This window comes from Podarcis cretensis (genome assembly GCF_951804945.1).
Source record: "Podarcis cretensis genome assembly, chromosome: 2".
Lineage (NCBI taxonomy): Eukaryota > Metazoa > Chordata > Lepidosauria > Squamata > Lacertidae > Podarcis > Podarcis cretensis.
Window position 1 is genome coordinate 57,066,279 of NC_137171.1, and position 22,386 is coordinate 57,088,664.

General features: G+C 41.8%; 1 protein-coding gene across 12 annotated transcripts in view; it reads left to right on the top strand.

The window, feature by feature from the left end:
• Positions 1–22,386, top strand: part of ACSL6 (acyl-CoA synthetase long chain family member 6) — a 77,445-nt gene that overhangs the window by 45,878 nt on the left and 9,181 nt on the right. For 6 of the 12 annotated variants that reach the window (XM_079968113.1, XM_079968115.1, XM_079968108.1 and 3 more), the window contains 13 exons: positions 58–122; positions 1,456–1,557; positions 1,654–1,753; positions 3,694–3,872; positions 4,479–4,511; positions 5,894–5,945; positions 10,486–10,559; positions 13,486–13,563; positions 15,495–15,629; positions 17,721–17,855; positions 19,960–20,055; positions 21,102–21,174; positions 22,298–22,386. In XM_079968113.1, the coding sequence (XP_079824239.1) occupies positions 58–122; positions 1,456–1,557; positions 1,654–1,753; positions 3,694–3,872; positions 4,479–4,511; positions 5,894–5,945; positions 10,486–10,559; positions 13,486–13,563; positions 15,495–15,629; positions 17,721–17,855; positions 19,960–20,055; positions 21,102–21,174; positions 22,298–22,386 (1,211 nt within the window). Of the gene's footprint in view, positions 1–57; positions 123–1,455; positions 1,558–1,653; positions 1,754–3,693; positions 3,873–4,478; positions 4,512–5,893; positions 5,946–10,485; positions 10,560–13,485; positions 13,705–15,494; positions 15,630–17,720; positions 17,856–19,959; positions 20,056–21,101; positions 21,175–22,297 lie in introns of all 12 variants that reach the window. The other 6 variants (XM_079968106.1, XM_079968110.1, XM_079968112.1 and 3 more) reach the window with 2 other exon arrangements.

The following is a 22,386-nucleotide window of genomic DNA, read 5'->3' on the forward strand; positions in this document are numbered from 1 at the left end:
CATCTTTTTGGGAAAGAATTATGGTTCTTATAGCTCATTTCATCTGTTTTTCTTTAGAAAATGGCCCCTGCTTAGGATTCAGGAAACCAAAACAGCCTTACCAGTGGTTGACCTATAAAGAGGTGAGGTTCATGTTATATTTTTCTTAATAGAACAACAACATTAGAAGAGGGTTTTTGAATTATTGCTCTTGTGGAATATGTGTTCCTTCCACGCAGCAGTTTGTTGTGAACTTAGTAGAGCTCACATATGGAAGGTTTCTGTAGTGTCCATATGATGTTGTCCTCATTAAGATCCCATATCTCCTTTCCAATTTTATCTGGTGTTATGTGTGTCTGCCGGTGTGGTTGCTCGAGAGCGAAAAGGCAAGACTCCCACTGGTCTTTTCAAGGCTTTATTATCTGTACAAAACATTTACAGTGCAGAGTGTCTCAAGTCCATGTCTGCTCACTCGCTAGCAGAATCTGGGAGTGAGCGATCCTTAAACTTTCCCCAGCATAACAGTCTTTTGACCCCCATCCTGCGCCTCCCCTCTCTGTGCGTAAACCGACTACGCAGAGAGGGCGTGGGCAAAGGGGGACCTGCCTCCCCCCCCCCACTTTGCTCAGGCCCGGTGTTGCGGCTCTTTCTAGCATCTTCCGAGCCCTGCATCACTTCCCCACTGGAGGTGGGGCTTCCCTCCTCGCCAGAGGAAAGAGCTGCTTTGCACGATCTTCGGAGGCTCCCTGTAACCCAACTGCCCTTCCACCTCTCGCCACCGAGCTGATGGCAGTTCCCTGACATCTGGATTTACTATTTCTGAAGGGAGGGAGGTTAAAATCAAATTATTTAATGGGAAAACAATATGGGACAGCATTTTGATGAATATGATGTTGTGTGGATACTGCACAAAACTTCCATGCATGAGAACCACCAAATTCACAGTAAACAACTCATATATATGTGTGTGTGTGTGTGTGTGTGTGTGTGTGTGTGTGTTCATTTTAGATATCATAAATCCCTGAATATTTTACAAAAACTATACCAATCAGTATTCCATTATTGCATCCATCAAAAGTTATTTACACTGTTTAATTTATCTTAATGCTGCCAGTGTTTTCAGCTGTACACAGTTATTTCCCATATATTCAATAAATGTTTTCCAACCTTCTTTAAATACATGTTCTTCTTGTTCTCTTATTCTGTATGTTAAGTCTGCAAGTTGTGCATATTCTGTCAACTTAAGTTGCCATTCTTCTTTGGTTCACAGTAAACAACTGTCTGCGACTGGACCTAACGGTCAGGGGTCCCTTTCCCTTTACCTAAACAACTCTTTGGAAGTGCCCATACACTATAAGAGCTGTTTGTGAACAGACAAACACAAAATCCCTGTTAAGAATATCATTGGATTTGCCTAATGCAGTGTGCAAGATGATCCTCTGTTAATTCTACTTAAGTGTTTTCTTTTACTTTCAGGTTGCCGAAAGAGCAGAAGCATTGGGATCAGGTTTACTCCAAAAGGGGTGCAAACCATCAGCAAGTCAGTTTATTGGGGTTTTTGCACAAAACCGGCCAGAGGTGAGCTTCAAGAAAACCAGAGCCTTATCTCCAACTTCACATTTTATTCATACTTATTGCAAACTGTAACTTATACCTTTCATAATCTCCTTCCAGTGGATCATTTCTGAGCTGGCTTGCTATACCTATTCCATGGTTGTGGTTCCCCTGTATGATACGTTAGGCCCTGGAGCCATTCGTTATATTATCAACACAGGTAAAAAGAAATGTAGATTCATTGTGAGTAAATAGCTTCATAGAAAGCTATTTTTGCTATGTAAAACAGCAACCGTTTTGGCTGTTCAAAGGGAGCATTATTTCACCAATAAGAATCGCTTCACTTCTGAATCCTCACTTTCTAGTGAAATGTTAAAAGAGGAAAACAGAAGGTCTTGCACACACACAAAAGACTGACTGGGTGGTTACAGGTGGTTGTTTTATCACACGACTGATATATAATGGTACTCCTTGGCAGGATGATATAGCCAACCAAGCTACCCTAGGGCAGTTTGGTTGACTGTGTGTTTTATTGTGTAGGTTGTCAAGCCAATATCAACATTGTGATACTTAATAGGTACTTTTAGTGTTAATGGGATGTGGGTGGCACTGTGGGTTAAACCACAGAGCCTAGGACTTGCTTATCAGAAGGTCGGCGGTTTGAATCCCTGCTATGGGGTGAGCTCCCATTCCTCGGTCCCTGCTCCTGCCAACCTACCAGTTCGAAAGCACGTCAAAGTGCAAGTAGATAGATAGGTACCGCTCTGACGCGAAGGTAAACGGCGTTTCCATGTGGTGCTCTGGTTCGCCAGAAGTGGCTTAGTCATGTTGGCCACATGACCCGGAAGCTGTACGCCGGCTCCCTTGGCCAATAAAGCGAGATGAGCACTGCAACCCCAGAGTCGGTCACGACTGGACCTAACAGTCAGGGGTCCCTTTACCTTTACCTTTTAGTGTTAATATTCAAATACTGCATCTTTTTAAGATCCTTTACCAAATCCTCATTCCCTACAAAAAAAAAAAAAAAAAACTATTAAAATTTCAGCAGGGCAATCAGACCTAACCTGTCAAATTCATACCTTTGAATGCACTTCAGAAGATACCCAAGGTAGAATTTGAACATTAAGCACTAGTGTCAACAGAGTCTAACAGGTTTCCTTTTTGGAGTTCCAGGGTAACACTAGTTCATTTCAGCAGTCATCCACTGGCAATATGGTACCAGAACACCTGCACTTTCATTTTGCGTTTTGGCTTTTTTTCTGGCAACAATCATTTCCCATCAGAAAAGATCAATCTCTCTGCTCCCTTTCTTTTTAAACACTAAAACAACTGAAGGCGTATACCAGTATTTCCAAAGGAAAACTGTCATAAAATGTGTGAGAGAGTGTGTGTTATTTTGTATCCTGCTTTTTGCCCAAAGACCCCAAAATGGCTCATGACATTTATAAAGTAGGGCACTTTCAGCCACGGGGAGAGTCAGGCCAGAAGATGAAGAACAAGTTGAAAACTAGGAGAACAAGTTGAAAACTAAAATTTTAAAATATTGAAATCAAGATCCACAGAAGAAAGCAAGGGTGGTTGATGAGCCTGGAAAAGCAAGAGCTGTTAAATTAAGGAATTGGTGTATTTGTTTATTTGAGCTATTCCCCTGTATCGACCCGGGTAAAGTACAAAACATAGGCTGATATTTGGTGCTGGTCATACTACAAAAAAATCCATCCACTTAAGACGATTGATTTCAGTGTTCTATTGTGAATATGACTCAGTTGGACATCACCTATTAAATAAAAGCCAGCCAACCAAATAATAAAATAAGCAACATACTAAAATGCACCAATGAACAAAAAAGTCAGTTAAACACCAGAGTAGGTGAATCAACATAAAGCTCTTAAAATGCATTGGCAAATGAATAAACCTTAAGCTGTGCATTGAAATGATAACAATGTTGGTCCTGATTCTTCCTGTAAAGGGTGGGAGGGCATTTCACAGATGGGAGGCCACCACAGAAAAGGCTCCTCTGCATTCCTATATCTCTTTGTATAGTGGTCAGTGACAAATTTCAATGGAGGGCGGATTATGATTTTTTAAAAAGAGAAATGTGTTGACACTGCACTGCAATTTTTTCAAACTTATTTTCTGTTTGTTTCTTTGTGTGTTTAGCTGATATTTCTATAGTAGTTTGTGATAAGCCCGAAAAAGCCAGAGTCCTCTTAGAAAATGTAGAGAAAAAACAAACTCCGGGCTTGAAATTCATTATTTTGATGGACCCTTTTGAGAAGGATCTTAAAGAAAGAGGGCAAAAGTGTGGAGTTCAAATCCAGGCTATGCAGGAAGTAGAGGTAAGGTTCTTATGCACTGTTTAACTGATCTCACGTTACACTGTTTATGCAGTTAAGCAGCAGTTCTACAGAATTATAACAAATTAAAGTTATGTGATATGCCATCATAGTGTGTGTGTGTGTGTGTGTTTGTGTGTGTGTGTGTGTGTGTGTGTGTGTGTGTGTGTGTGTGAAGACTTGTCAAGACTAGCACAAGTATAAAATGCACTGATGGACAATCAAAGATGGCCAAAGTAATAATAATAAGAGGTGATTATTTTTTATGTCTATGCTTTTCATTGTGCAAACAGTTTTTCCTCTTATTTGTCGCCATCTGATATTACAACATGACACAAGCAGATGAGAGGCACACTGCAGAAAGGCATCTGCAGAAAGCGTAGCCCTGGTGACTCAAGAAAGTGGGCCAATCCACAGGCTATAGCATGGGTGGCTAACCTCTGGCCTTCCAGATGATGTTGGGACCCCCAGCCAGCATGGCCAATGGTCAAGGATGATATTCCAGCAACATCTAAAGGGCACCAGGTTAGCCACCTTCCTGCTGCAGGGAAAGGCCTTTGGCCAATCCACATATATTAAATTGTTCTCCTTTTTATTAAATCCTTTCAGGACTGTGGTCGAGAAAGTTGGCGTGCCCCTGTAGTGAGTATAATCCCTTTTATTCCACACTGAACATTTCCTCATAAACAATGAGCACAATTTACCACAAATGTCTCCTGTGCAAGCATAACTGAAATGAATGAAAGCTGCAGAACAGCCTGTCTCTGTCCTTGTGCATGGCCCATTTGTTTTAATGAAAGCTGGTGCAGGGGTCTTTGTAGATGATTCTCATATTTAAGTACCATGTGGTTTTAAATGGAATCCAAGTTACTTGTGAAAAGCACAATTGGCCACGTTTCTTGCTGTGTATTAGAAGTTGTGCCCCTGGGTCCCTTTTTTCTTTTTTGGGGGAATATTTCAGCTTAATGGACAAGGCATGAGATAAGTAAAATGGGAGTAAGATGGGGAAGGGAAATTTGCTTTGGAGGAGGAGGTATGACACTTGGTAAATATAGTCTAGTACAGATAAGTGCCTAGCCAAACGACATGCTAGAGGTGGCCACTGAAACAGTTATTACAAAGGCCCCTTCATTACAAAGCACCCTGGGTAAACAAATTGAGTGCTTAAACATTCAATATGATCAAAGACTACAAAGTGATCCACTGTGAGGCAGAAATTAAAAATTCTGAATTTTTCTCACATGAAGTATCAGCTGAGAAAAAAAAGCAGTAAACTCTGAGAAAATGACTGTGCTGGGCACCTACTACCCAACTACCTAAGTTCAGACAGCAGCACCAGAGCTGCTAGAAGGCTGGGAATCACTTAAACTAACAGTACAAACAGGATTGACTTGTTAATTAGCTGTGCTGAGGCCGCAGGCTGGCAGCAGATTCTTCACATACCTTTTCTGCTCCTCCTCCGGCTGCAGTTAGGAGTTACTGCCATCCCAGTTGCCCCTGAGGGCGAAGGTCCCTCTGCCACTACCTGCTCCTCTCCAGACTCTACTTTTTCCTCCCTTGACACCCTCAGTGTGCTGGGGCTTCCCTGCACCACTTCCAGTTGCCTCAGGTGACAGAGGAGGAGGGAGCTGAGGGCACCAATTTATGATTTCCCTCAAGTGGCTAAATATCATGGGCCAGCCCTGAGTACAATCTCTTACTCAGAGGTAAGTCTCATTGCATCCCGTGGGACTTAGCTAAGTGTGCATATGATTGTAGCCCAGCACTTCTGCATGGCAAGTTATTCAAAGAAAGTCATCTGCTTCGTATGCTTGGAGCAAAATACTTTGGCCGGAGGGACAAGGAATTCACACAGTGGGAAAGCGTAATAATTTCTCTCAAACCTGCACTGTAAGGTTAAAAATGGATAAGCAATGTACAAGGAGCTCCCTGCTCTCCTTGAGAAGGAAGGCTGGGGTGTAAATCATATAAATAAGTAAAATAAATAAACTAAGACATTTCTTTTTCTTCCATGACTTTTCTAGCCTCCTCGACCAGAAGATCTATCAATAGTCTGTTTTACTAGTGGCACTACAGGTAAACTTTACCAGGTTTGCAACAGTTTTCCTTGGGCCTTAATAATGGTGACATTGTACAGAAAAGCATTTTGATTCCATTAAAATAATATGTAAATAGATATCAGATGTATGTAAATTTAAGTTATGTATATATTTTGAAACGTATTTCATATATACCAGAAAGGATATGAAAATATACTACTATACAAATTGTAGTACACTGGCAGATGAGAAACGGATAGACTGCTGCTTTGTCAGTTATTTAAATTTATGCATTGCATTTTGAAAAATAATAGAAACATGTATGCAGAGGATATCACTAGTGGGGATATCATTAGTTTTAGTTTAACATTGCTTATTAAGTTTACTATTAAAAAAAATAAAAGTCAGCCTAGCTGAACCATTACAGCTAATGCGCCAAAGTCTCTTATCACTTGAAATGTTCACTGATGTAAAAAAAATAAATAACAGCTCCTGTTTTCGGATTCTGATTATTTTAACCATGTAGCCAATCCCTCTTCATTTTCTAGCAGGACATAATGAGAACTACAAACAGATCACTGCCAATATCCATGGGCTTTATCCTGAGTAACTTAGTCAGGATCCAGTGTTACCCAGCAGCAAAGTAAAAAAAAAAAAAAAGCGCTAGAAAACTAAAGATAACAGAAACAATGAAATGCTGCCGCCCTGAAAAAAATCTCTACTTGTATCTTTCTCCTTAAGCCTCTCCAACCAGAGGAAGCAGGCATATTGTCCACCACCATAACCTTACTAGCCCCTCTTAGGAATTGACTTTGATAGAAAACAAGATGATTGTAAGATGATTGTGACAGTTCTTTCAAAACTGTGCCAAATGTCCCTTCTGAAAACCTGCCATTACCAAATGGTTGCATCCAAGTGATCCAAGAAGCTATCTACTAATTTTTATGACATTAATTCTGACAGGGTTGGAATAACTGATTCCAGTAAGATGACAAATGATAAAGTGATACTGTATTCTATAGTGGCAAGACATACTTAAGAGTTGAGGTTGGACACGGCCACCCCCAAAGAAAAAAAGTTATGAATTGCCATGACTGAAGAAGCTGAGTTTTTCTTGTTTGAGGCAAGGCATAAAATATAACACAAATAATCTTTACATTTCTTCTACTTTCTCAGAAATTCACTTTTTAATAATAATAATAATAATAATAATAATAATAATAATAATAATAATAATAAATTTATACCCCGCCCATCTGGGCGGCTTCCAACAAAACACTAAAATACAATAACCTATTAAACATTAAAAGCTTCCCTAAACAGGGCTGCCTTCAGATGTCTTCTAAAAGTTTGGTAGATATTTTTCTCTTTGACATCTGGTGGGATGGCATTCCACAGGGTGGGTGCCACTACTGAGAAGGTTCCCTGTAGCTTGGCTTCTCGCAGTGAGGGAACCACCAGAAGGCCCTCATCGCTGGACCTCAGTGTCTGGGTAGAACAATGGAGGTGGAGACACTCCAGGTATACTGGACCGAGGCCGTTTAGGGCTTTAAAGGTCAGCACCAACACTTTGAATTGTGCTCGGAAATGTACTGGGATATTAATCTGTGAGCCTAACAAATTTTTTTTTTTTAAAAAAAAAACCTTCTTGATTGAGTCTTTTTAGCTACTGCCAAAGATGCTGAAACAGTCACTAGTGGCAATAAAGATCAATTATTTTATAACTGTAGGACAAAATCTCTTTTAACAAGAACTCTGTGTGTTTTGCATATTAAGTTTTTGGAATTTAAAATGCTCCTAGTGTGTGTTAGGCTAAGGGTGTGTAGACTCTGGCGCCATTTCCTGACCCAATTGAATGGCAACTGAGCAATGGAATTTTTCCCTAGGCATTTGGATTGTGTGCTGGTTTTGATCTGGATCTGATGGAAGGGCTCCAGGTGTCGGGTACTGCTGTTCACATCCACATTTACATTTAACAATGTCAGTGTGATGTTTCCCGCAGCATGCTTTTGCTCTTGTATGAGTTGTGCAATACACCGGTCTAGTTCAGACGTAATGCTACACCATAGCAATTATGCACAGCTTTCCAGATTGTCCAAACACAGACATTCTGTGGTTAATCTTAAATGTAGTTAGCAAAGGTAAGCCAGATTCAGGGCATAGTTTAGCTTCCTGGTCTGAGGGCAAATCATGCAACCATCTTGCTGAAGCTAAGCAAGTACAGCTCTGGTCAGTGCCTGGCTGGGTGAACCACATGTACAGAACCACATGTACACTGGCTTGGATTCCATGATGAAAGAAAGGTAGGCTGTAAATGTAGAAAAATAAACAAACATAATGAATAGTTTATGAAGCTGGTTTGTTTTTACCGGCCATGGTTAAGACAGAGCACAGTTTTAGGTTTCAGTATTAAATGCTAAATGCTAAACAACAACAACAACAACAACAACAACAACAACAACAACAACAACAACAACAACAACAATAATAATAATAATTTATTATTTATACCCCGCTCATCTGGCTGAGTTTCCCCAGTCACTCTGGGCGGCTTCCAATCAAGTGTTAAAAACAATACAGCATTAAATATTAAAAACTTCCCTAAACAGGGCTGCCTTCAGATGTCTTTTAAAAAGAAGATAGCTGCTTATTTCCTTCACATTTGAAGGGAGGGCGTTCCACAGGGCGGGCGCCACTACCAAGAAGGCCCTCTGTCTGCTTCCCTGTAACCTCACTTCTTGCAATGAGGGAACCACCAGAAGGCCCTCGGCGCTGGATCTCAGTGTCCGGGCTGAACGATGGGGGTGGAGACGCTCCTTCAGGTATACAAGACCGAGGCTGTTTAGGGCTTTAAAGGTCAGCACCAACACTTTGGATTGTGCTCGGAAACATACTGGGAGCCAATGCAGATCTCTCAGGACTGGTGTTATGTGGTCCCGGCGGCCACTCCCAGTCACCAGTCTAGCTGCCGCATTCTGGATTAATTGCAGTTTCCGGGTCAATCTAAAGTGGAAGTAGAATCTGCTGATCTAGTTGTGGCTGTGTGAGAGGAGAGAGAATGAATGAGTGAACAAGCCTGGGGCAGCGGGAGGGCTAGGTTCCTTCTCCTAACAGGAAACCATTTTTGCCTTCAACATGACTTCTTTTCCTGCTTCCTGCCATGTTGAGGTGGCAGCACTAGAAATTGCAGCCTAAATATGCTTGGGACCCTCCAAGACAGCAGGAAGGAGGGTGCAATGGCTGTAGGAGAAAAGGGAAATTTGTGAACATAGCTCCTGTTCATTGAAGCCTTCAATGGATCAAAGAGCCTTCTGTGAATGGAAGTACGCCATACAAAATAGCCCTAAGTGTTTTAAATAAAAATAATTATCATTTCTAGTCTAAACATCAGTCAGGGACTATCTAGGATGTGAGACGCAGTCCAAATCAGAGGCTTGGAACCAAACCCTGTTCTTTACCTTGGGGTACATTCTTCCCATATACACACATACACTTCTGACTTGCCCTACAGGTGTTGAGCCAAGCCAAGCAGTTTTAGTTAACACGGTTATTGTATTAAAACAATTAATGATAGATCCATTGCCGCTAATTTAGATGTCACTTATGGACAAAATTCTGGCCAAAAACATGTTGCTGTCTGAGTCAAGGGGCAAGATGGTGCTGCCTCCCATATTCCTCACACAAAAACCAAATGGATTGCTTTAGAGAAATCCCAGTGAGTGTCTTAAGCAATACTGAAGTAATGGTTTGACATATATAAAGCTATAACACACAAACCTTTGAAAACATTTAAAAGCTGCTTGCTTTTCAAGGTAGTCCAGGAGCAAGCATGTTCATTATAATGATACTTCAAAATGAGGTCACTTGGAGGAAAAGCTTATTGTGCCCTCTTTCAACACCAGACAGAAAAGTATTCCTCAGGAAATGGAAAAGGTCCATTTCTAGTGGTCCCTGGAGGTTCGTTTTGTGGTTACATGTGGGGCTTTTTACACCTCCCTTCCATGAGTATGCTTTCTTTAAAACTAGGGCAATTAAAGCATTTTAAATTGTTAAAGTGCTCAACACATCAGCTGAGAATGTGCATCCTTTTATGGCTCACTGTAGACTAGATAATCCAGAGGCAGTTTCCTGAGAGAGTCCAGTGGTGCTGGTTGTCTCTGCTGTATACCGACTATAATCTTCCCTTCAGTCTTGTTTATGACAATAGTGTTCACAGAAGTCTAATTTCATCTGCATGATAGGCATAACGGAAGGGAATCCTGATTTAACTACAGCTGTGCTGGGATTTCAAATGTATGCACAGAGCTCAGTTTGGGTCACTGAGGTGGTTCTGCTTTATCAGTGGTGGAGAATCTGTGGTGCTTCAGGTTTTGCTGGACTCCTCCCATCATCCCTGACCATCGGTCCTGCTGGCTGGGGCTGATGTAAGGCAAGAGTCCAGAAACATCTGGCATGCTGCAGGTTCCTCATCTCCGTATTATGCTTTGGTCCAGAAAAAGAAACGGGATTTCCCTTTAATTCAACTTTGGAAACTCTTAAGTGTTCCTTTGATGTATTTTTCTTCTTCCATTCTCCAGGTAACCCTAAAGGTGCTATGCTGACTCATGGGAATGTGGTTGCTGATTTTTCAGGTTTTTTGAAAGTGACAGAGGTGAATATTCTATCTGATTTATTTATGTTGCAAAAAAATTCAGCAGAATGTATAACATGCAGTGAATCGGTTACTTTGATGTGGAAACAGCTACCGGATGTGAAACTGCCTTTTTGAGAGGTCCTCCTTGCCTTGGTGCATCTGGTGATACTCTTTCAAACAGAGCTGGGTTGAGTGTTGTTTTTTTTGCAGGATGCTGAAATCTCCAGATCCATCAAAATAATTCAGGTATCAGTTAAGATACTAGCCTACAATGGTCAGTGAGTCTTTTTCTACATAGAAAAGGTTTCAGAATTTTGTTTAAGTCTTTATCCTCTTTTGTATGAGGATAACATCCCAACTTGAGGATAAAGTTAGAAATAATTTGGAAAGAGGGAAGCAAATCAGGGCTGGAGCAGTGTGTCCTCAGCTTCAAAATGAGATAGCAGTCCATGTTACCTAAAATGGGTCACAGAACTCTGAACGCTTCTTCTCTTTGTGCTCTGGAATAATTGCCAATAGGAATGTCATTTTCCATCATTCTCTGTCTGTCTCTCTCTCTCTGTACTCCAGATTGGAGTATATACCATAAATGTGTTTTCCTACAGTAAAGCTTCATCTGCATTGCTGAAAAACCTCAGTCTCGTGCAGTGCCTTATTAGGTGCACTGATAGTCCTTCCCATTATATTTACCAACTCTTCTAACTGGTTGACTTTTGCTTTCTTAAAGCATGGGTCCTACAATTAATGCAGTAGCAGGAAGCATGGTGGGGCTGTGCCACTCATCTGACCTCCCTCCAGCTGAATCACTACTGCATACCATGATGATGAGGGACAGTGGCAAGGCAGTGCAGTGCAAATGCACCAGCAGGAGCACTGTATTAGTTCTGCAGGCGCGTTGGCACTGTGCTAACTTTAGTGGCATCTTGCTCTTTCCCCTCTCCATCCTGGTATACAGCAGCGACTCAGTCAGAGGAACTTCAGCTGAGTGGCAGAGGCCTACCACGCTGTCAGCTTCTGTATTTATGTAAGTCATAATTCATAGGGGCTTACATGGATATAATCTCCTGTAAGACTGTGAGGAGTTATCACCGTAATATGAGAAGGAAATATAATTGTAAAATGTAGCCACAGGTGATTCCTTCTGTGCATTGCTCTTCTTGGTTTGAATCTGAAATAATGTAATGTCTTTGGAGGTTAAATGAGAACCTAGAATCAATGATGGGTTGTAAAAATAGGATCAAATTATCCTACATCAAAGCATTGTTAAATCAAAGGATTTGTCCAGCCTTAGCAAGAATGTGTTGGACTTTTTGGTACGATTGAGGAACATGTGCCATCAGTCTCTCTGTTCCTGGATGAATGCATCCAGAAGAAAGTTACTTTATATAGTCCTGTTCTTAGAATCACTAAACAGGATTAGAAACACCACTCCACGTTTTAGATGTGTGATGTATGATCACTGTCGTTTCAGTTAGTTTGCCATGATTTCCATAGCCTAAATAAATAAATAAATAGTAGCTTAAAGGTTGGTAGCTTAATTCTTTTTGCCATTCATGAGCATGTTTAGTGTTACGGGCTGGGCTTACAATTCCGTAGCAGTTTAATTCCACGTCAATTACCCTTCAAGTGTCCTTATGGATAATGTGGATCAAACTCATTTTCCTTTAAAAAAAAATTGAACGAAAGAGAGGAAGATAAAAAGATGGCCTCTTCCAGTGAGAAAACTTTGTGATCATGGTAGCAAAAATCTGCTGGGTATTAGCTAATGTTACATTATCATTTAAAGTTGATATCCAAGTGCCGATTTAAGCCATAGCAGGCGTCTAATACTTTAAGTCTGCAAGATTAGTTCATAAGGTTGCCTTCTTTTTCTCTCCCTAGTAGGATTTCTATGCCAAGCTGCCTGGTAGGAAAAATCTAATCTATTAAATTTTGGTTATCAAATTGCCTTTGTATCCCTGCAACGTGTCACCTGCTACATTTCTATTGAAGAACATAGGAAGCTGTCTTATAAACTGAGTCCGACCATTGGTCTGTCTGTCTCAGTATCTAACACTGACTGGCAGCAGCTCTCCAGAATTTCAAACAGGAACCTTTTCCAGCCCTACCTGGAAATACCAGGGATTGGACCTGGAACTTTTTGCAACCAAAGCACATAGGTTCCAGCACTGAGCCACAGTCCTGCTTATCAGGTAGCTTATTAGTGGCAAAAGAATCCTGCCAGGGAGGGGTAAGGATCCTGTCAACCTTATGATCCAATCTTCTGGTCTTGAGCTGAACTAATGCTCAAATGGGTATTTGGAAATAAAATTTAAATCATTTGCCATACACGGTGTGCAAAAAAGATCTGCTGTAGCCGAGTGGTGCAGGACACACTTTGCACGCAAAAGGTCTTCGGTTCAGTTCCCAGCATCTGCCCGCAGGGCTGTGGAGGACTCCTGCCTGACAGTCTGGAAATCTGCATCCGGTCAGTGCAGAGCTATAGACTGTGGCTTCCCATGCTCCCAATTCAGGTGAATGTTGGCACTCGGCTTTGTTGTTTAGCAACCAGACACCTTTGCAGGAAACCTCTTAGGAGAAAAGAGCTATGCCTTACCTTGGAATATCACAGGGCAACAGAAGTGTCAAGGACAGAGGACATGAAGCCCAAGCGCATTGGTTGAAGGGCATGCTCGCCACCCAGCTCTCCGCATGTGCCCTGCGCAGCGGAGAGCGCTCTCTGCATACGTCCCTGTGTTCTTCACCACTCCTGCTAACATAGTTCCATTGGTGTTGTGGCCTAACGCATTACTTCAAACACTGTTCTCTTTTTTCTCGCTTAATAATCTTTACCCCTTTTGCTCCTCTTGGTGCCATTTTTCTTTTTTATTGTTTTATGACTTTCTTGTTGTGTCTTCCTGTCAGTGTTTCTTTCCTTTCTGTCTCCCATGCCCTTCATCTGCAGAAAGTGATCTTTCCGAGACAGGACGATGTGCTCATCTCCTTCCTGCCTTTGGCTCACATGTTTGAGAGAGTGATCCAGGTAAGAAACCTGTCTAGACTGATCCGGGCCTTGCGGGGCTCCTTGTTTTTGTTTTTTTTCCAGAGTCAGTGGTCTCCTACATATGAGGATGCACACATTTCCTATTTGCCTTTAGCACACATGTTTGAGAGAATGGTACAGGTAAGGTCTTAGTGTCAGTGGAAGTCCACTAATTCCCCTTGATCAATGAGTCTGCTAATGGTCACATTTGTATGCCACACTAAACTGTAGTTTAGCATGATGCGCATAAGCTGCACTGAGTTGCAGTGTCAGGCTTATACACTCCTCCTCCTCTGCATGGCTGAGAAAAGGAGTGATTTCAACATGGTCAGTTTCCACAAGCCCCAGTTCAAAGCATAGTTTCTGAAGCTGTATTGTTTAAACTAACCATAGTTAACATTAAGAACAGCTCTAGGTTTCAGCAAGATGGGAAACAGTGCTTAACTAAAAGTGAAGGCTTTTGAACTCCTTCTCATGGCTGCATGGAAGTAAGAGAGGGGAGGAGAGGGGAGGGGAGGGCCTGAGGCTTAATGCTGCCTGTGCGCATCCATGGTTTAGGTTTTACTGAGGATTCAATGGCTGCAATGTGGTTTGCAACTACAGCCTGTCTACTGTAAAAGTAAAAACACTTACACTCCAGAAATGCCATGAGCTATTTGACAGGGGGAATTTTCAGGCCCCAGTTCTTTGGCACCTCCCCACCGCAGATTATATCCCCCAACTTCCAGCTTCTGCAGAACCTGTCTGCTGCAGCGTAACAGGATAGTGACTGCTCCAAAACTAGTGTTGAAATTTCTAGTGGACTTAAACACGACTGAATGAGCATTCTTTTATTCCACTGACTTAAAGCTGGGTCTGAAGAAAACTGTCCCCAACAGAGCCTGAATCACAGCATCCAGTGTAGTTTTCCTTTAGCAAGGAAACAAATATCAACAAAGGTCTCTTTTAAAGAAACTTTTATATAAATTTGAGATTAATCTAGTTACGATGCAAAAGAAGGGAAATGCCCAGAGGTTAAATAATAACAACATACTATTTTCTGAGAGAGGCTAGAAATTGCACAATTCTTGATAACAGATTTAGGGGTGGGGAGGAGAAAAATGCCTCCCTATCCCGTTCTGCTAAGATATTCCTTCTGTCAATGGACAGGCAGCATTGAGTACTCCCCCACCGAAATTAACAACTGGAGAGGCAGTTTTCACAAGCACCATAATGACAGTAGCTGCTGCTACTGTGTGTGTACTGAGTTTATAAATCATCTGGTTCACATATTACATTGTCTATGCTAACATATACCGGGAAAAGTACAAGACCCTTTGCATGCAGGTGTCCTGGCTCCGACCCAATACACAGAAACCCTAACGTGTTGGTAAGAAGAGATGTTTATTTAGGCAAGTAATGGTACAAGGTCAGCAGAAGACAAAGAGTTCAGGAATCAGGGAATACTTTCAGAACTGGATGGAAGCAACAAAGACGTCCCGACAGATTTCATGCCCCACCCACTAACCTTTTAAAGGCATGGCACAAGATTCACTCACTTTGTAGGAATGTCAGAATTGCAACCATGTGCTCCTTCAGGGTGGGTGGCTGGCTCTGCTCCCTTCTGCGAAGGTGGCAGCTGCTTCTAGGCAACAGTACTGCACCCTAGGCTTCAGATTCCCTGTCTAGCAACGCCTGATCTCACCAGTCAGGTCTCTTTTCAGTTTCCTCCTCCGATGTTGGAGCTTGCCAATCCAAACCTGATCCCAATCACACAGCTGAGATCTTAACATTATGACCAAATGACCCATACTAAATGACCCAGATCAAGGAGAGCTATTCATAAACACCCAAATAATGCTTAAGAAAGCATTGTTTAAATGAGCAGGAAGAATAATCACTATGTATGTGATTAAACTAAAATTTATTTTTTTCTGCCTTTCCCATCACAGTCTGTAGTGTATTGCCATGGCGGGCGAATTGGGTTCTTCCAAGGAGACATTCGCCTACTGTCTGATGATATGAAAGCACTGCGTCCCACCATATTTCCTGTTGTGCCAAGACTGCTGAACAGGATGTATGACAAGGTAAGCCTAACATATGTTTTGGGGATTAAAACAATCAGTGATGGTCTACAGTCTTGGTCCCCAATGAAGTTAAGTGGACCTACTGAATACTTCTTTTTTGCATCTTGAATTCTTTGGCTGCTTTGTTTTCCACTTTGCTGTAAACCAGCAGTAACAAACTTTCTCAGAGTTATCACATTTCAAAAGTAAAATGAACTCCCAAGTTATACCTAGTTTTGTGCATTACACTTTATTACATGTAGTCGGTATAACTTGCACATCCTCAGTACGAGTCTCCCTTCTGTCTGATGTTGTAGCTTAGCAGATAGGATACTGAACAGAAGAAACTTGTGCCTCTAGTTCCACCACCTATGCTTTTCTATGCCTTAAGATTATTATTGCTAGCAGGATGCCCAGAAGGTGAGCTTTGACTTGTGAGGCATGGTCTGTTAATCAAAGCTGTTTCGCTTACTAAATTAATGTATTGGTTCACACAATGGAAAGGAGTCTTAAAGTGATTTCAAGAAAAGCAAAGCACAAAATTACATTATAAAAATATTCATACAAACGATGCATCACCCACTCTGCTTTATCAGAGAAGCTCCCTTTCCACCGACTTGCAAAAAGCAAGTGTTAAGGTGTCATGTGCACTGTTATTAGGGCTGTTTGTGAGCGGGGAATTAGCATCCCAGTCATACTTAAAAACCTTTCTCCTGAGCAGCCTCAAGTTTCTAAATGCAAGCCTCCTCACTACTGGGCCATGGGAAGTTTCTGACAGGGAACCACTGTAGACTCTTTCCAGCACTCTGATTGTGCCTTGATTGTAGGCAGGGAATGTGTACTAGGGCAAGGTGATGTCATCAATACGTTCCCAGCTGTCACCATGGACTGATTGGTGCTTTACATGCATGGAGTGCTGCTAAGCTGTGAAAGATACACAACAGCAAATTTTCCAGAGATGCTTCAGGAGTGTCTGTTAAGAATTGACCTACTTTCTTTTTTCTAATGATGTTATGACTGCACTATGCTTGATTTACCCGTCATATCCGGAAACTATGAATGTGATACACATTTATTATTGGTACCCAGTTCTCATCTAGGTTTATCCACCCCCCCTAGATACAAAACAGACTTCTAGATGCAATTTATATATTTTTTGTTTGGAAATTGATTCAACGTTCTTTCTTTTTCTTTAATGAAATCTCATGTGGAAGGCAAGCATGTGTACATCATATTGCAACATTTGCCAGTAAAATACTTTGGGGTGGTGGTGGGGGGCTGACTTCTGGTGAAATCTCGTCTATCTGGATAGACAATAGAGAAGGGTGTGTATGTGTAGAAACCAGCCAATGATAACATTTCTGTTTATTGCTCTGCCCACTTCCACCTGTGACCCCACCCAATCCTGGAATATGGCCCTCAGCAAGGACTGTGTCCCGTGGGCTGCCGAAGCCTGTACATTTCTTTGCTTTTTCACATCTTAGCTGTGTACCAGCATTGTATACCTGAGAATGGATTTGAAAGCAGGAAAAGGAGCTTGTGAATCAACATACTTGAAGTTGTAACAGCAACGTGAAAGAAGTCTGACTTTCACTCCCTAACATTTTTGCATGTGGGGCTGTTTATAAAATGATTTCTGATGAATCTTAGGTTGGTTTGACATGGAGATTTGCCATAATTGCCACTTCATAAAACATTAATAAAAATAACAGCCAGTCACAATTAGCTCATTAACAGACTGGGAACTGCTCTGCAGCAGCCAGATGTTTCTATTCTGTTGTTACAATATCCCCAATAATTCTATATAGCTGTGCCAAGCTAATTACACAATGGAAGCCCTTGGGATACCTTAATCTCTATACATACTTTTCAGTGATTTTGTTTTCCCTTAGAAGAGAGCAGAAAACATAATTCAGAGTGAATTGCAGCAGAAGAGCTTTATTGTTAACTTTTAGCAGTGGTATAGTTATGATTAATTCAAACAATTAATTATACTGCTGGCATCTGTGGAGCCCTGTCTGCTTATGCCAGTGATAAATTTGGTCCTGCTTCCCTTTTAAGCTGTGCAATCTTTTCTCTCTCCCCACGCCCTGCCATTCTGCATTCTCTTAGATCTTCAGTCAAGCAGACACCCCACTGAAACGCTGGCTTCTGGAATTTGCTGCCAAGCGTAAAAAGGCAGAAGTTCAAAGTGGAATAATCAGAAATGACAGCCTGTGGGATAGACTATTCTTTAATAAAATACAGGTAAGGATCTGGAAAAAAATGGGCACTTGTGCAAGGAACCCTTTACGAAAATGAAATTGTACATGAAACTAGAAAAATTACTAATGGGGGGGCAACCTTTCCCAGGGAGCCTTCTTGCCTTGTAAAGGATTGGGTTTTGGCCCTAGCAGCAATTTTTATGGGTGAGGCCTTTGAATGGCATTGTTATTCAAATGAATAGAGACAAACCTTGGGCTGAGTGGGTCCCAGTCACTGAATGGGTGTTTGCCCCCTAGCAACAGTTTTACTGTCTTTCAAAGGAGCAGTAAACCAGGAAGTCTCTTTCAGTCTGGATTTTAATCAAAACTGGGGAATCTGGATGCTCCCTGACTTAATTTTCACATATGAGCCACGGCACTGCCCTGTCTTTGCAACAAACAGAAGCAACTTGTTTAAGAGTCAACTAATCTTTCACACTCTATCGGCTGTTTAGTTTTATGCAAGTTCACAAGTACCTAAACGGTGAAAATCACAGGAAATGTTGCTATCAAAGTGACTAATTCAGGATTGCTGGAGTAAACAAAGAGACCCCAAATAGGCGCCATTCTTCTTATAGAATCCCGATCCTCTTACTGTAAAAATTCGCAGACCAAAAGTGAAATTTAATGTAGCTTTAAGGAGATTGTTCATCAGTGCAAATATTTCTGCTTACCTGGTAGAACAATCTCATTCCTGCTCCCCTGTGTGCTGTTCTGGGGTTACTTTCAACCCCCCAGAGCACATTTGGGAGCAGGGCATGAGGCAAGAAATGAAGCCATAACTAGAAACACAAAAGGAAAGCTTGGACCAGTAAGAAGCAAGATCATATTCAGAATCTATAAGAAGGTCTCAAATACATTAGTTAGAGTTTTACTCAACAGTACTTGCTCCAACCAATTGTGTGCTCCTCCAGAAAAATGGTAATGATAAAAAATTAAAAGCGAGACACTAAAATACAAGGTTGTAGCCAGCTGTGGCTTTGCAGTAGTAGAAAATGCTTATGATTGTGTATGGCGGGGCATCCAATTTTCACCCATTCTTCCTACCTGCTGCACCTCTGTACCTTATCCCATGCTATTTGGAACAGCTTTGTAGGGACTGCAGTGGGTAGGGAAGGAATCCATGAAAATTGGATGTCATGGTTTGCATGAGGGTACACTTTCTGCTAGTGCAAAACCATCACTGGATACAGACAATCCAGTTTTATTAGAAATGAAAGCTGAATACTCTACAGCCCGTATTATGCATTCAGAACTACGCTCCCCCCCCCCATTTCTCCCAGACCATCATTCACCTAGGCTGAGGTGTGTGTGTGTGTTATGTGTGGCAAGGTCAAGAATGTAGCTAGGCCCCGCAGTTCCATTAGATAATAAACACACAGACACAAATGTTTAGGTTAATGGGATAAAACAGGCCAGAACTTTATTGGTTGCAGATGTGAGCGGCTTGGCTTAGGCATTGGGCGAAACCGGACTATATCCTGACTCCTGCACATCTGCAGGGAGTCTCATAAGGGTAAACCACTGGTAGGGGGAGCCCTATGATATACATCGATTAAGAGCACCCCCAGGGTCCCCAATGGAGTCATGGCATGGCTTTGGACAGGATCCACACGCCTGGGTCCCTTTAACAGGATACCCTTAACGTGGAGGGGCAGGTGGAGGCAACAACCTCCCCTCCCATAAACAAGGCTTACCCAATACCTAACCGCCACTCGAGCCCTAAAGGCTCACCGCCAACTTAAATGGCTAGTGGCCATGCCCCAGGCTAACCTGATTGGCCAGCTGGGGGGGGGCGTGATGCGGCCAGGAGTCTCTATGACTTGGGTGGCATCCCTCCACCCACAGATGGGTTACTTGGAGGTCCTGGATGCACTCCTGCAACACTGTCCCCCCCGGGAAGGGGAGCGGACTTCCAGCATGCAGTGTGATCTTCATAAATGTGGGAGAGGAAAGAGGTTTGGAAATATAGGCATAAACTATTCGACTAGATCTAACAGGTAGGCTGATCTTTGTTGTCCCTGAAAGCCCAAAGTATACTGTGCAAATATGTACAATAACTTCTTTATGCCACATGCTGTTTTTTCAAAGTTCTCTTTGCCCAACAGGCAAGCCTGGGTGGCTGTGTTAGGATGATTGTAACAGGAGCCGCTCCTGCTTCTCCCACTGTTCTGGGCTTCCTTCGAGCAGCCCTGGGATGTCAGGTATGTTGCACCTGTACATTTATCCAGTTGCACTTTTTATTTCCTAGCTAGAAGTTCTGCTACCATTAGGGGAAAGCTAGATTGTTAAAAATGAGCTGTGGTATTAACTAATAACACTGTGGGAACTAAACACATCCATAATGGAAATAGGGAGAGTTAAGTATGAGGACCATATAAAGAACCATGTTTACGTACAGCAAGTCTCTTGCAAAAGTAATAAGCTAATGGTAAAGATCTGACCAGAACTTGTGTCTAGATTTTAATTTACAGCTCAGATCAGGTGGGGGAGGTGCTATAGATGGATTGGGGCCAGATTTGTCTGCCTTCCAGTTCTGTCTAAGGGGAATCCCCCTCCTTGGATGCCCCTGTGTTTCCTAGATACCATTGAAGATCTCCCGTTTTAAGAAACAAGTTGGATGCACCCACCCTTCTTAAATGGGTGTTCAGGGTGGCAGGGATGCTGAGTAAGACAAACCCAGCTTGCAGTGTCTTTCCTTTTTCTTTAGCAGCAACCACCGACAGGCCTTTTCAGGTGTGGGCAGAGGCCTGTAGCACTAAACTTGACCAATAATTGGCTCATGCCATTCTCAGCCAGGTACTAGTGGCTTTCCTAGCTTGCAGTACAAGTTCCAAAGTGCATCCTCTTCAGCTGCTCCCAGAGTTCCTACAAAGGAAAGATTTCTCCTCCATCTTTAATGTCTTTCTCCATCTCTAAATTTAGCAATCAGAAGCTATTATTGTACACAATTGTAATTGAGATTGTGTTCTTCCTGAGTCCCAACACTGGAGAGAAAAGTATTTATTGCTCATTTATTTGTTTTTGGCCTTCAAATAAAATGGTGAGATTAGCATCATCTTGTTTAAATGATGCAGGCCTCTGAATACCTGTTCTGCCTCTGAATACCAGTTGCTGAGAATCGCAAGTGGGAGAATTTGGCTGTCCACTTGTCCTGCTTGAAGGCTTCCAATAGGCATCTGATTTGACTAGATGGACCTTTGGTCTGACCCAGTAAAGTTGTTCTTATTTTCTTACATACTTTTGACAGGTCTATGAAGGCTATGGTCAAACAGAATGCACAGCTGGCTGTACCTTCACTACTCCAGGGGACTGGACATCAGGTAATAAACCAGGCAGGGTACTGAATCATCAATTAATCAGTTGCCTTTTTATGCATCGTGAAATACTTCACAGATAATTAATAAAAACAGCTAAGAAGAATTGTAAAAACAATACATAAACCAAATAAAGTTAGCTGTGAAAACAATACAAAATGAACATCAAAGACAGGGACCTTTTCATCCAGCTGGAAAAGCTTGTCGAAACAAGTATGTCTACCATTTCCCCACCAGAAACTACAGATAGTGGGCACTTTTCATATCCCAACAGAGATAAATGTTCCACAGAACAGGAGCAGCCGCACTGAAAACTCTGCTTTGAAATACTGTGGCTTCTGATATTTCAGAGATTTTTAGGATAAACTCCTGTAGAATGCAGTGACCTACTAGGTATATGAGGAATAAGGCAGTCCCTCAATAAATTCTGTTTTAGAATGCAAGTTTAATTAGCTTATTTAAGCTTGAAAACAATTAGGTCAGAATCCTAAGATGCCATGTATGTGCGTGCAGGAGAATGACGTGTAATCGTGATATACTTTGCAGCTTTGGGCTCAGCATTTTTCACTGCCAAAAAGGCAAGCAGCTTTAAAAACCATTCAGTGGTTTGTCCTTTTTCTCACTGAAACAACAGCTGTGCTCAGCCTAAACAAATGCTACTTACCAGTATGCGTATATCATTTCTTTAGATCCCAGCTTGTGTGACTTACAATAATCTGTGGCCCTGTTTGGATTTTGTTTCCTCCTTTGGATTGTCCTTAGAAAGAGATGAGCTCTGGGTTATATGTGCTCTTTCCCCTCACTTCTAATTACAATTATTATTTTTCACTAGACTAGCAATAAAACTGCATCTTCAGCAATGTTCAGATACTTTTATGATAATAATCTGCTGTAGTTGTTTTACTTTTGTTTTTCTTTATTTTTTTTTAAAAAGACAAATGTCTCCTTGGCAAGAAGCCAGTGACTCAATTGCAGAGCAGTCTCCTTCACCAGAGAGCACTGTGAACTGCACTGTCACCTTCATAAATCTATGTCGAGGGATTAGATCCTGCACTGGGCAGATTGTTGGCCTAGATGACCTTTATGGTACCTTGCAACTTAAAAACTATCATCTCTCTGTGATTTGCAGGTCATGTTGGAGCACCTTTGCCCTGTAATTTAATCAAGCTGGTGGATGTTGAAGAACTAAATTACTTTTCTTCTAAAGGAGAAGGAGAG